The sequence below is a fragment of the Dendrobates tinctorius genome, unplaced genomic scaffold, assembly GCF_039654945.1.
Source record: "Dendrobates tinctorius isolate UK_male_01 unplaced genomic scaffold, ASM3965494v1 ptg000107l, whole genome shotgun sequence".
Classification (NCBI taxonomy): Eukaryota; Metazoa; Chordata; class Amphibia; order Anura; family Dendrobatidae; genus Dendrobates; species Dendrobates tinctorius.
In genome coordinates, this window is record NW_027361775.1 from 23346821 (window position 1) to 23362684 (window position 15864).

Consider the following 15864-nt stretch of genomic DNA (forward strand, 5'->3'; position numbering starts at 1 on the left):
CCCAAAAAATGTCCATACCGCAGGCGCTCAAACGTAAATACCCGTTTGATGAGGAGGTATGCGATAAATGGGAAAAAGCTTCCAGGCTAGATGCCGCCATTGCTAGTACCTCCAGGGGGATAGCATTGCCATTTGAGGACATGGGCGCCCTAAAAGATCCCGTTGACAAGAAAGCGGATGCTTTTCTAAAATCTGCTTGGGAGGCATTGGCTTGGTCGTTCAAACCCGGGGTAGCCGCCACTTGTACAGCACGTGCTATGGTCAAGTGGGTGGACGAATTAAGTGACCAAATTAAAAATAAATGTCCAAGAGAGACACTACTGGAGGCAATACCTTCCCTACAGAAGGCAGCGGGATTCCTGGCTGACGCCGCAGTAGATTCCGTCCGAGGTGCCACCCGTGCATGCGCCCTTTCGAATTCATGCCGCAGAGCATTTTGGTTAAAAACTGGTCGGCAGACTTCCAGTCAAAGGTCAAACTCTGCGCCGTCCTTTCGTGGAGCAGGGAACAAAGGGAGCCGGGGGCGGCCAGACGATAGAGCCATGCGGGGCAGACCCTGGAAGGAAAGGAAGGAGAAAGGATTCCTCTTTAGCAAAACCACCCCGAGACCCAATACTAAGCAATGACGCCAGGGCAGTTGGAGGAAAGCTTCAGTTCTTTGTCCATCAATGGGTAGCATTGCCCGCCTCAAAGTGGACAACCGACCACTGGGGCCTACGACTGGGGGCCTACGACTAAGTTTTCTAAGCCTTCCACCGCATCGAGTAAAAGTGACCCGGGTAGCCAAAAAGAACCAGGCCATGCTGGAAAAGGAGATTCAACTCCTCATACAAAAAGAGGTACTAATAAAAGTACCGTATCATCAAGTAGGGAAGGGGTTTTACCGCACTCTGTTCCTCACGCCAAAAGCAGATGGGTCACTAAGAACAATATTCAATCTCAAAGCCCTGAACCAGTACATCAGAACAGAAAAATTCAAAATGGAGACCTTGGGATCAGCAGTGAAGCTACTCGACCCAGGCTGCTACATGGCAGTAATAGATCTTACCGACGCCTATTACTATGTGCCAATATGGGGAGAACATCAGCAATATTTAAGATTGGTAGTAGAGATTGCTCAAGTCCCCACTCATCTCCAGTACCAATGCCTACCCTTCGGGGTATCAGTAGCCCCTCGTATATTTACAAAAATCATCGGGGAGGTAGCGTCCTTTATAAGAAGGGAAAATAGTCTGTTGGTACCCTATTTAGACGATTTCCTCGTCATAGCAAACAGCAAGCAAAGTTGCGAAAATGCAGTTACGGAGGTTCTGGAAATATTAACCAGGTTAGACTGGATGATCAATCTAAAACAATCCAGATTAACTCCAGTTCAGTCACAAGAATTCCTTGGAATTCAATTGGAATCATTAAAACAGCAGTGCATTCTTCCAGAAAGGAAAGTTGGGGCTATCCAACAAAAAATACAACGGATACAATCCGGTCGAGCCATATCAATAAGAGAGGCAATGTCGCTCCTGGGCACTTTGACAGCAACAATCCCAGCGGTCCGGTGGGCACAAGCCCACACGAGAGAACTACAGTGGCAGATCCTATCCGAGCAGGGGAGGGGTCCTTACAATTTAAATCGGGAGATCATTCTCTCACCTCAGGTGCAGGATTCCCTAAAATGGTGGCTGAGCACCGAAACCTTAAACAGATCAGTGCCCTGGACTACTCAAAACTCGGTGGTACTAACCACGGACGCAAGTTCATGTGGTTGGGGGGGCACACATAGAGAAACAAACCCTACAGGGCCAGTGGGAACCCGTAATGAGGGATGCATCCTCAAATCTGAAAGAACTGGCGGCTGTAAGGTGAGCCCTTCTCCTAGTAAAACAAGTAGTGCAAGGGAGGCATGTCACAATATTATCCGACAACACGGTCATAGCATACATAAACAGGCAGGGGGGTACAAGGTCGGCAACCCTTATGGCAGAGGCCAGGGAATTATTCGCATGGGCGGAAAACAATCTTCTGTCCTTATCGGGTACACATTTAAAGGGGGCAGACAATTATCTGGCCGATTATTTAAGCCGTCATGTACTACACCAGTGAGAATGGTCCCTAAATCAAAAAATATTTGGGGAAATCTGCGCTGCCTGGGGCACACCGGAGGTAGACCTGTTTGCTACAAGACAAAATCGGAAAGTGGACAGGTTCTACTCCCTAAATCCAAGAGAACGACCAAAGGGGGTGGATTCGCTGCTACACCGCTGGAAATTTCGTCTGGCCATGCGTTCCCCCCGTTTCCATTGATTCCAGTAGTCTTAAAAAAGATCCGACAAGACAAAGCTCGAATAATCCTGGTTGCGCCCTTCTGGCCGAAAAGGGCATGGTTCACATAGCTCAGACACATATCTATCTCGGACCCATGGATCCTCCCAGATACCCCGAATCTGCTATACCAGGGCCCAGTAGAACATCCCCGAGTTCACAGGCTGCACCTCACTGCGTGGAACTTGAGAGGGGACTCCTTCTAGCAAAGGGTTTCTCAGTCCCGTTAGTAACCACTCTGCTCGCTAGCAGGAAAGAGGTAACTTCACGTAAATACCAGAAAATTTGGGAAAAATTCTTACAGTTCACGGGCCGACAATGGACTAGGACAGGCCAAAAAGTACCAATAAAAGAGATCCTAGAGTTCCTCCAGAAAGGACTAGGAAAAGGACTGACCACAAGCTCCTTAAAGGTGCAGGTATCAGCCCTGGGGGCGTTGTTTGATCAGAAATTGGCTGACCACCCATGGATTTATAGATTTATTCGGGCCTCCTTTACATCCAGGCCCACAAAATTGCCAACAAAGGTAGCTCCCTGGGATCTAAATTTAGTGTTACAGGCACTGACATCGTCTCAATTTGAGCCTATTGCTTCCATCTCAATAAAGGTGCTAACGCTAAAAACAGTACTCTTGGTGGCCCTGACTTCAGCTCGTCATGTCTGCGAGCTGCAGGCAATATCCGTAAATCCACCATATACCACCTTTTTGGATGATAGAGTGATCATAAAAACTGATCCGGCCTTCCTACCGAAGGTTAATTCCAAATTCCACAGGGAGCAGGAGATAATTTTGCCCTCGTTTTGTCCAAACTCCAAATCCCAGGGAGAGAAAACCTTCCATTGCCTAGATGTCAGACGTTGCCTGCTTCAATATATAGAAGCCTTAAAATCATGGCGACAGTCATCAGCCCTTTTTGTCTCCTTTCAGGGGACAAACAGGGGTAAGAAAGCTTCAAAGTCAACGATTGCACGATGGCTACGTATGGGTATTGCCTGGGGGTGGATGCCATCTCTCTCATGTCTGCGGCGCTGTCATGGCTCTGGAAAATCAAATTACCGGTAAGTAATTATCATTTTTCCACAAACATGATCCTTTAGTCCCCAATTTTTTTTATTTTCCCAAGGGTAACAGGAGAAATTAGACCCCAAAAGTTGTTGTCCAATTTGTCTTCAGTACGCTGATACCCCATGTGGGAGAAAACTACTGTATGGGGACACATCGGGGCTCGGAAGGGAAGTAGTGACGTTTTGGAATGCAGACTTTGATGGAATGGTCTGCGGGTGTCATGTCGCGTTTGGAGAGCCTCTGATGTGCCTAAACTGTTGAAACTCCCCTCAAGTGACCCCATTTTGGAAACTAGACCCCCCACAGAACTTATCTACCCCCAAGTGCTTAACAGAAGTTTATAACGCCCGGGTGTGAAAATAAAAAATTCATATTTTTTTCCAGAAAAATTATATTTTTGCCCCCAATCTTTTATTTTCCTAAGCGTAACAGGAGAAATTGGACCCCAAAAGTTGTTTTGCAATTTGTCCTCAATAGGCTGATACCCCATATGTGGGGGTAAAGCACTGTTTGGGCACATGGCAGAGCTTGGAAGGGAAGGAGCACCATTTGACTTTATCAACGCAGAACTGGCTGGAATTGAGATCAGACACCATGTTGCGTTTGGAGAGCAACCTGATGTGCCCAAACAGTGGAAACCAACCAATTCTAACTCCAACCCTAACCCCAACACACCGCTAACCCTAATATCAGCCCTAACCCTAGACCTAACCCTAATGGGAAAATGGAAATAAAAACATTTTTTATTTTATTATTTTTCCCTACCTAAGGGGTGATAAAGGGGGGTTTGATTTACTATATATGGCGGGTTTTTATGTTTGGCAGCTGTCACACGCTAAAATACGCTTTTTATTGTAAAAATAGTTTTTGCATCACCACATTTTGAGAGCTATAATTTTTTCGTATTTTGACCCACAGAGTCATATGAGGTCTTATTGTTTGCGGGACGAGTTGACGTTTTTATTGGTACCATTTTTGGGCACGTGACATTTTTTGATCGCTTTTTATTCTGATTTTTTGGACACAGAATGAACAAAAAACAAAATTTCAAGAATTTCTTTTGGGGGGTGCGTTTACACCGTTCTGAGTGCGGTAAAATTGATAAGACGGTTTTATTCTTCGGGTCAGTACGGTTACAGCGATACCTCATTTATGTCTTTTTTATGTTTTGGCACTTTTATGCAATGAAAACAATTTTATATGAAAAATAATTATTTTTGCATCGCTTTATTCTGCAAGCTATAACTTTTTTATTTTTGCGCTGATTATGCCGTATAGTGGCTCGTTTTTTGCGGGACAAGATGACGTTTTCAGTGGTACCATGGTTATTTATATGCGTCTTTTTGATCGTGCGTAATTGCACTTTTTGTTCGTCTGTATGATAATAAAGCATTATTTTTTGCTTTGTTATTTATTTTTATTTTTTAAGGGGTTCGCTAAGGGGGTTAACTAATGGGACAGTTTATAGGGCGGGTCATTACGGACGCAGCGATACCAAATATGTGTACTTTTATTGTTTATTTTTCCAAAAAAATGAATTTATTAGCGAATTTTTTTTTTATTTATTTAGCGATTTTTTTTATAAATTAGTTTTACACTTTTTTTTTTTTTGACTTTATTACATTGTCCCAGGGGGGGACATAACTGTCATGTGACAGATCGCTGATATGTCACATAACAGATCGCTATGACAGATCAGCGATCTGTCACAGGCAGTGCAGAAGGCTTCCTCGTGCCTGCGCTTTGCAGGCATGAGGAAGCTGGCTCCCTGCAGACCCCCGAAGGTCCCCGCCGCCATTTTGGATCTGGAGACCTGCAGGGAAGGAGGCCCCCGCAACAGCGCTGCACAGCACGCTGCTCTGGGGGGCTCAGGGAAGCACGGAGGGAGCCCCCTCCCTGCCGATGCTTCCCTAAACCCCCAGTACACTGATCGTGTTTGATCGCAGTGTGCCAGGGGTTAACATGTTGGGGGCAGTCCGTGACCGCCCCTAACACATAGTGCCGGGTGTCAGCTGTGATAATCAGCTGACACCCGGCCGCGATCAGCGGCGCTCACCACGTGAGCGCCGCTGATCGCTATGATGTAATATCCCGTCCCTGGGAATTAAGTCCCAGGGCACATGGACGGGATAGTACGTCATATGGCAGAAAAAAAAAAAGTTAAAAAAATTCTATTCCGCTCTGAAGTCACTATTATGGTGTGTCCTGTACAACATGAAAAATAAGGTGAAAGATCCTTTTTTAAGCATCGTTTTAAGAAATGTGTACAGGATTAGGACTGGAAAGGCTGGAAAATATACAATATTCCTAAAAGAATGCTCATTTTAAAAATAAAACACCTTCCAAACCAAGCAAATTATCCCTTTGTCCAGGATTACAGGACAAATTAGAGAAGTAGAGGATTGTTAAACCCCTTCCTGATATGCACCGTACTAGTACTGCTCTGTGGGAACTGCATTCCTGCAAACAGCAGTACTAGTACAGTGCACCAATCGTGCGGCCTTACACTAAGCGTCGCGGCTATCTGTTGCAGGTGTCAGCTGTATGTGACAGCGACATAGAGGGGCATCGCACAGGGAGGGGGCTTCCTGCGCACTTCCATCAAGACAGCGCGATCTTATCAGATGGCCGCGGGGTCCTTTCGGGTCCTGCAGGGAAGGTGGCTGGGAGCAGAAACTGGCATGCCTCCTTCGCTGCCTGTCAGATCTGTGATCTGATACTATGCAGTGCAGAGTGTCAGATGAGCGATTGGATGTTATATAGTAATGTCCCATCCTGGGACAATGTAAAAAATATATATATATATTACAAACTGTAAAAATATTTTTTTAAAAATCCCTAAATAAAGAAAAATAAATATTTTTCCAATAAATACATTGGAAGGAATTTTTTTTCCCCAATATGAAGCTTACTGTTTGCCACATGGTTTTTTTTGCCTTCCTCTGGATCAACATGATAGGGCAGGTTAGGTTAGGATCAGGGCCGACGTTAGGGACAGGCACACCAGGCAGCTGCCTAGGGCCCCCGCTCCTCAAGGGGCCCCCAGCTAGCGGCACATATGCCGCCGTTATGGGGCCCCTTTGGGGGCCAGCCTGCCCCCAGCGCAGATGGGTCGCCCCTCACACCCAGGGCTGTGGGGTACCCGGTACCGGGCCGGTGTCAGGGGGAATGTGTGTCACAGCAGCGGTGACCCGGTCTGTGGCCCTGGGCGCCCAATATCAATGGCGGTGATGTTAAAGGTGTAATAGTTTATTTGGATAGTTCGTGACGCCACCCGTGGTGTTTGGCAAGTAAGATGTTGAGCCAACGCTGCATACAGATCCACTGGGACTGATGGTGTGGTGCAGCAAAGATGGTGTAGCTCCCCACAGGTGGAGCTGTAGTCCCAGGGCAGTGTAGGTGCAATGGATGAGGAGAGGCGCAGAATGATATAGAGGCTGGTACCCAGGTGTAGCTGTGCTGGAATAACTGGAGGACACCAGAGTATGCAGTTCCAAAGCTTTACTCACTGTTTGCAGTTCACACAAATGCCTGCATCCACACTGTGTTCTTAAGGTCAGGGCCCCAGCCAACCTCCAGGCAGGATTCTCCCCTCCACGCTCCGTCAATATGTACCTTACTGAACGACTCCTCCAATGCGCCTTTAGGTGCGAAGCACTCCAGTACTTAGTTACCCTGGAATGCCTCTCTCTAGGTGTTCCTAGTCTCTACTTGTATGACAGACAGCTGTAGCCTGCTTCGGGGACTCCTCTCTGCGCCCCGGCTCTCTATTCAGTTGCTGTTGTGTCCCAAGTCTATGATGGGAGTAAGGCGTTAGTGGCTCACTACTCCTCCGGTGTCTGTTGCCGGACATAAAGATCCAATCAACCTCGGGGACCGGGCCACGGCCTTTGCTCTCTGGACTGGAAGGGTTCTCTCTCTTTCTCAACCTACTTCCCACCGTCCTTCTATTCTCCTTCGTTCCGATCTGTTCTATCTCTCTTATGGAATCTGTAGTCTCCAGTCTACGTCGCCTTCCTTCTGTTCCTTTCCCGTGCCAGCTGGCTCAGGTCACTGAGGCAGCTGCAGCACTCCTTCCTCCATCCCTCTTCCAGGGATCCTCACTCCTGTCTGAGTGACTTCCTTCTCCTCTGACCTTCTGTCAGACTGACTTCTGACTGACTTGAAATCCTACACCTTCCCTCTCTTTTATAGCTAACTCCACCCGCCTCCCCAGCACCTCTCGTGTTACAAAGCCAGGGACCACAAAAGGCACCCTCTGACCTTTCCAGCATAAAGCATAGATGGGTCCCTGCTGAACTATCCTGTGTGTGGGGTGCAGGTGTTGGATAGTGAAAGCGAGTTCCCACCCTACCTGGATGGTGGGGTACCACACCTTAGGAGAAGGTGCAGTACCTCTGTGGCGACTGAAGCTTCAGGGGCGCCACACAGACTCCCCCCGCCGCCGCATTGAAGGAGGCAGTGATGGAGGAGGGGAGCGTCAGCTGACGCTCCCTCTCCCATCATTCCCCGTTCTGCCTCTGACACACAGCGGGGCGCGATGATGTCATCGCTCACTCACTGTGTGTGTAAGGCAGAGCAGGAGACAGGAGCTGGGAGCAGCGCAGGCACAAGGAGAAGGTGAGGAGTGTTTTTTTTTTTTAATCAGTGTGAGTACTGAACTGTGGGGCCACTCTGGGGGAGCTTTATACCATGCAGGCCTGTATTACACCATGCTGGGGGGGCTATATACCATGCTGGGCTGTATTACACACTGTTGGGGGGGCTATATACAATGCTGGGCTGTATTATACCATGCTGGGGGGCTATATACCATGCTGGGCTGTATTATACCATGCTGGGCTGTATTACACCATGCTGGGGGGACTATATGCCATGCTGGGCTGTATTACACCATGCTGGGGGGGCTATATACCATGCTGGGCTGTATTACACCATGCTGGAGGGCTATATACCATGCTGGGCTGTATTATACCATGCTGGGCTGTATTACACCATGCTGGGGGGACTATATGCCATGCTGGGCTGTATTACACCATGCTGGGGGGGCTATATACCATGCTGGGCTGTATTACACCATGCTGGAGGGCTATATACCATGCTGGGCTGTATTATACCATGCTGGGCTGTATTACACCATGCTGGGGGGACTATATGCCATGCTGGGCTGTATTACACCATGCTGGGGGGACTATATGCCATGCTGGGCTGTATTACACCATGCTGGGGGGGCTATATACCATGCTGGGCTGTATTACACCATGCTGGGCTGTATGATGCCATGGTGGGCTGTATTATTCCATGCTGGGCTCTTATTATACAGCCCACCATGGTATACAGCCTGTATTATATAGCCCACCATGGTATACAGCCTGTATACCATGGTGGGCTGTGTTATACCATACTGGGCTGTATTATACCATGTTGGCCTGTATGATACCATGCTGGGCTGTATACCATGGTGGGCTGAGTTATACCATGATGGGCTGTGTTATACCTTGGTGGGCTGTGTTATACCATGGTGGGCTGTGTTATACCATGGTGGGATATATACCATGCTGTGCGGTATACCATGGTGGGCTGTGCTTTATACCATGGTGGGCTGTGCTATATACCATGTGGTGCTGGGCTATATACCATGGTGGGCTGTGCTAGATAGCGTGTGGTACTGTGCTAGATGACGTGTGGTACTGTGCTAAATGACGTGGGGTACTGTGCTAGATGACGTGTCGTACTGTGCTAGATACCATGGTGAGCTGCGCTATATAACATGTGGTGCTGGGCTATATACTATGCAGCTGTGTTATATACCATTTTACATTATATTCTATGGGGGGAGGCTGTGTTATATATTATGGGGGTCTACATTATATTCTATGGGGAGGTGGGCTGTATTATATTCTATTTGGGGCTACATTATATTCTATGAGGGGCTGTATTATATTATATTCTATGGGGGCTGCATTATAATATATGAGGAGGGCTACATTGTATTCTATGTAGGGGCTACATTATACTATATAAGGGGCTGCATTATATCCTATAAGGGGGTTGCCATATATTCTATGGAGGGGCTGCATTATATTCTATGGGGGGTTACATTATATTCTGTGGAGTGGCTGCATTGTACTCTGGGGTAGCTGCATTATTTTCTAAGGAGTGGCTGCATTATACTATAAGAGAAGTGCTGCATTATATTCTATGGGGGGTTACATTATATTGTATGGCAGGGCTGCATTATACTCTGTGCGGTGGCTGCATTATACTATATGTGGGCTGCATTATACTGTATCAAGAACTATGTGGAATACATTATATGAAGAACATTATACTATGGGAAGTGAATTGTACTACATGGGTGACTATGGCAGTGCATTATACTATATGGAGAACTATGAGGAGTGTATTATACTATATGGAGGACTGAGCAGTGTATTTTAATATATGGAGGGCTATGAGGAGTGTGTTATACTATATGGAGGGCTATGAGGAGCGTATTATACTATATGGAGGACTGAGGAGTGTATTATATTATATGGAGGACTATGGGGTGTAAACTGTAGATGTGCTGCTGATAACATGATACTGTATGGTGATCCATTAGTGATTGTTCTGTCCCCATCATTCTTTCTCAGACGGTGGAAAGAGGCCCGTAAACAAGTGTTGAACGACTTCTTCAGTTTTGTCGATCACACTCATTTAGCGGCCTGAACTCAGCGCATGTAAATACAACCGAAATGCTTCTGTGTGATGTGCAATATGTTAGCGTTTGGGGCCCCATTTTAAACTAAACCGGCCCTGATTAGGATATGGGTTGAACTAGATGGACTTAAAGTCTTCCTTCAACCTTAATAACTATGTTACTATGTTCCATTTATTTATGTAAATAAAAAAAACAATAAAAGTTCACATATTTGGTATTGCCGTGTCCATAACATCCCGCTCTATAAAACTGCCCCACTAGTTAACCCCTTCCGTGAACACCGTTAAAAAACTCAATATAAAAAAAGAGGCGAAAATCAATGCTTTATAACCATACCGTTGAACAAAAAGTGCAATAAAACGCAATGAAAAAGACGGATATAAATAAACGTGATACTGCTGAAAACGTCATCTTGTCCTGCAAAAAAACAAGGTGACATACAGCTCTATCAGCATAAAAATAAAAAAGTTATAGCTGTCAGAATAAAGTGATGCAAAAATAATTCTTTTTTCTATAAAATAGTTTTTATTGTGTAAAAGCGCCAAAACATAAAAAAAGATACAAATGAGGTATCTCTGTAATCGTACTGACCCGAAGAATAAAGCGTTCTTACAAATTTTTCCACAGGCAGAACAGTAAAAAACAAACAAAAAGCAATTCCTGAATTGCTGGTATGTGTTAATTTTCTCTCCCAAAACTCAGAATAGAAAGCGATTAGAAAATGTAATGTGCCTGAAAATGGTACCAATAAAAAAGTTAGCTCGTCCCACAAAAAAAAAGCCCTCACTTGACTCTATGGACCGAAATGTGGAAAAATGATAGCTCTTAAAATATGGTCATTCAAAAACTAGTTTTCACAATAAAAAGCGTATTTTAGTGTGTGACAGCAGCCAAACATAAAAACCCGATATAAATCTGGTATTGCTGTAATCGCACCGACTCGAAGAATAAAGTCATCTAATCACTTATACCGCACGAGCAATGGCATAAAAAAAAAAAATAAAACCAATTCTTCACATGCTGTTGATTTTTTTCATTCTGGATTCCAAAGATCACAGTAAGGCACATTTATCCTGTGCTCTATGCTGAGCGCTTACACTGGAGTATCCATGTAAATCTCTGAAATACGTGGTTCAGACCGAACCCCTGGTGGAAGATTCTCTATAATGAGGCAGATGGAGGCTCCGTGGATGCCATAGGACCTGTGATCCGACAGTGTCCGTTTTTTTAGGATTGCAAAAAAATGCTGTTGGCCACAGTTTTGTGCACTTCTGAGAAGGACACCGCTGAACAGAGGCCAGACGGAGTACAGAGTAAATCTGCTGCCTCATTATAATGAATGGAACCCTCGGTGGTTTCATCTGAATCACGACAATCAGAGATTTAGATGGAAAACCCAAAGTAAGTGGTCAGCGTAGAGCGTCAGTTAAATGTTATCCCAAACTTTATGTAAAATGTTCCCAATAAAAGCTTCAACTCAATCCACAAAAAAAGAAAGTCCCCACTCATCTGTTAATGGAAATATAGGGGGCTTCCAAATTACTGGTAGCACAAAGACTCTGGAAAAGTGAAATGGCTCCTCTCTCCCCCAAAAGAAATTCAGCAAATTCTCTGCTCCCAAATCCAAATGCCCCCTCTCCCTTCTGAGTCCCAGTGTGCCTAAAGAACATTTAGCGCCCACATGTTTGGCATTTCTGTAGTGGTGAGAGCCCGCCTAATTTGCAGGTGCATGTCTCCAAAAACACTGGCTGGGCATAACGTACTGGTCACTACAACGGCAGTTTGCCATTTTCACTCAGCAACATCCACTGCTGCTTGTTTCTGGAAAATACCCATGGAGTCAAAATCATCACTACACCTGTAGCTAAATTCCCAAAGGGTTATAATTTCCAAAATGTGGTTACTTGAGGGGGATTCTGCTTTTCTAGCACTTAGGGGCTCTTTATATGGAATCCGCAAACTAGTCTAGGAGAATCTGCGCTAAAAGAGGCAAATACTGCTCCCTCCCTCCCGAGTCGCTTCGTATGGCAAAGTAGTACTGTGCAGCCATATATGGTGTATTTCTACATTCAGCAGAAATTGTGGGACAAATTCTGGTGCAATTTTTACCCATTTCCCAGTGTGAAAATGTAAAACTTGGGGATAACACACAATCTTGGTGGTAAAAATGTAAATTATTTTTTCTTCCGGGCCCAATGGTATAAAAGTGTGTGACACACCTGTGGTGTCAGTATAATCATTGCTCCCCTAGATGAATTAACTGAGACTTTTAATTGGTAAAATGGGGTCACTTATGGGGGGTTCTGTTGTTCTGGCTCTGCCAATGTAACATGGCACCCTCAAATAAGTGCTTCAAAATCTGCACTGTAATATGGCGCTACTTCCCTTCTGAGCTTTGCACTGTGCCTCAAAAGTAGTTTTCAACCACATATGGGGTATTGATGAACTCATAGTCAGGAGAAATTACACAACAAACTTTGGTGTCCATTTTCTCATTTTGCCCTTGTGAAAATACAAAATTTGTAGCTAAAAAAGATTTTTGTGGGAAAAATTTGATTTTTTTTTTTTTTTATTTTCACGGCTTAACTTTATAACCTTCTGTGAAGCACCTGTGGGTTCAAGGTGCTCAATACACATCTAGATAAGTTTAATAAAGGGTCTAGTTTCAAAAATGGGGTCACTTGTGGGGGGGTTTCCACTGTTTAGACACATCAGTGGCTCTTCAAACGCGACATGGCGTCCGCTAATTATTCCAGCAAATGTTGCATTCCAAAAGTCAAATGGCACTCCTTTCCATCCAAACCCTACTGTGCACCCAAGCAGTTGTTTTCCTCCAGATATTGGGTATCTGCGCACTCAGGAGAACTTGCACAACAAATTGTATGGAGCACTTTTTCTTGTTACTCTTATGAAAATGCAATATTTGAAGCTAAAAAAAGATTTATCTGGGAAGAATGTGAGTTATGACCTCATAAAGTGACAAAGGTCATAATTGTAAAAATTGACCTGGTCAGGAAGGTGAATACAGGCTTCAGGGTGAAGGGGTTAGCTGATGTATAAGGTCTCTGGAAAAAAAAGTTTCCCAAACATTTAATGGGGTATTCTCAAGTTTGAAAGTTATCCCCTATCTATGAAAGTTATCTGTTATTCCGATCGTTGGTGTCAATGTGAATAGAGGTTCTGAAGTGGACTGGTTGAATGAAGCAGTGGGCAATCATGGGCTGTGCTTAGATGATTTTTATCCAAGAAGTATCATTTCTCCTTGCGGAGAATGACATGCTAAGCATGTCGAGGTGAGGAGACTTAAAGCCGCAGTCATGTAACAAGGCTCGTTAAAGGGTTGACGTTGACTTTTAGGATTGCTACCTCCAATAGGTGGCACTAGAGTTCTAGTCCTCTTCCTCTCTGAAGAGACAATTTGCATAATTAGCATATTTCCCAGAGAAGCATTGCGGCTTTAAGTCTCCTCACCTCGACATGCTTAGCATGTCATTCTCCGCAAGGAGAAATGATACTTCTTGGATATCGGTCAGACGCCTCTCTCACAGCCAAACCAGATCTTCTCCCACTTTGCACTGATGAGGGGCAGTACCCCGAAACACAGTGTCTGCAAATGGAGATTCTGGCTTGGCTTTTATCCTAAGTCATGTAACTAGGCTCGTTAAAGGGTCAACATTGACTTTTAGGATTGCTACCTCCAATAGGTGGCACTAGAGTTCTAGTCCTCTTCCTCTCTGAAGAGACAATTTGCATAATTAGATGATTTTTGGCACTCGTATTACAATTAATGGAGAGGCAGTGTGCATTATCAACCTATGCTCAATTCATTCCGGGCCTTTTCAGCTCTCAAGATCGTTGGAGGCCACAGCAGTCATTTTCCCAACAATCATGAACTTATCCTGTGGATAGCAGATAGCTTTCAAATTTGAAAATACCCATTTAATGTAATCTTGAGACCATCTAAAAGTAAAAGGGCCAGATAATTCTAAGACCAAGGATTGTGGAAGGGTGAAGTTAGGCACTTTTTATCTCTGATAATTTATCTTGATTTAAGACAATACTTCATATGTTTTGATCCATATGTTTCCTTCATTTATGTTCCTTAGGTTTTCTTCTTTCTTTCTTACCTGATTCTCCAACGCATTGGTGATGCATTATGAGTACAGTTTAGGGTGACCATCTGACCCTGGGAGGCATAAAATGTCTTCACCTTGACTTTGTGTGATTTGGGTCCTTCTTCAGATACCTCTTAATAAATAGAAAATGATAACCATGATGTGATACTGTTCCACAGATTACAGTGGCATGTGTGAGATTAGATTATTTTCTTACCCTGACAGCTATTACACTTTTGGTAACATGGAGTCTGTAACCCACAGCTTTGCTGTTCATTTAGTGCCTCACAGCTGGATCTAGAAGCTGGACAGCCTGATAAAAGTATTATTATAATTATTACAATCCCATTTTTTCTAATATACTGTATATCTTAGCTAAGTGGGAAGTTCATGCCTGCATAAATTAACATTTCAGTTGTATCTCTCCTGTAACTTGATTCACAGTAATGGATCCACATCTAGCTAGCATAGGCACAGTGACATAGATACTTGCCATAGAGATGCTGTATTGCGAGAATATCATCTCGCGCCAAGCGACGAGTCCGTGTATATGTAGCATTAGGATGCATCAGTGCAAAGATATCACTAGAGTGCCATAAGCCAAGTGCATGACCAATCTCATGAGCTGCCACCTGGACCAGATCATTATACCACACGCCTGTTGAGTAGTGAAGAAAGCGGTAAGAAGAAATAATAAGGATATTGGAGGATAAAAAAGAAATGATGAAATGACGTAACTGAAATGCTCACTAATAAAACTCTGTTCACCTCTGTGTTGAATGTTCTGTCGTTGCAGATTTGGCTAAAATATCAGACAAAATAGATAAGCATGTTTCACCATTTTATCAAGTAAAATAACAAAAGGACCCCAATACAATTAATGGGGTCCATATGGTCTGGAATGCAGGGGGTCCAGCATTTATTATATTTTCATATATCTGTTCTGATAGAGCAGAGGTGGGAACCACGAGGTCCACTGGCCTTTTGACATAATTTGCTCTGGTCCTTGGGCACATTCCTGGGGACCACCAGTCCTTAAATCCTTCTCTATAGTGTGTGTATGCAGCGCTCACTATTGAACGCCGTGGCACATGCAACAATGGATTATGTCCTGACTCTGGTCAGTGCCAGCGTCAGGATGTTCTTTGTGGGTGGAGATAGCGTGTTCTGCACTCTTTGCCCGCTCTATGTGTTGTATTCACCAGTTGCATTCTTCTGTGGCATGTATACAGCAGACACAGCATATCCTATGTGACATAAATATCCTTGCCTCAGTGTCTCCTATATAATTTATGTATACCAGTGTCAGTGTCTCCTATGGGATGTATATACAGTGAAGAGTAAAAGGGTAATAATGTTTTGAACTTTAGATTTTCAGGCTCCATATCTCACCAACCACTAATCATCTTGACTATCTCATACAAAAATTTGACTTGCAACTATTTAGCATATGATTAGTTTTGCTGATTCTTGTCATGTCACTGCATTGCTACTGTTTTGCTCTTAGTGGTGGAAAAATATTTTTCTTATTGAATACTACAAAATACAGCCTGTTTTCACATTCCCTAATACTTGAGTGTGATATTAGGTTGATTCCCAAGTGAAAGGTCACTAGTTTGAATTGAGGAGCAGCCATTAAGATTTCCCAAGAAAAGAAAAACAGC

At 44.3% G+C, this 15864-nt stretch overlaps 1 protein-coding gene across 1 annotated transcript in view; it reads right to left on the minus strand.

Moving 5' to 3' along the window:
- LOC141100649 (matrix metalloproteinase-23-like) overlaps positions 1–15864 on the minus strand; it is a 61640-nt gene that overhangs the window by 13326 nt on the left and 32450 nt on the right. Inside the window, exons 5-7 of the mRNA XM_073589260.1 lie at positions 14694–14858; positions 14418–14513; positions 14213–14333 (exon numbers count right to left, since the gene is read on the minus strand). Coding sequence (XP_073445361.1) covers positions 14213–14333; positions 14418–14513; positions 14694–14858 — 382 coding nt within the window. The remainder of the gene's footprint in view (positions 1–14212; positions 14334–14417; positions 14514–14693; positions 14859–15864) is intronic.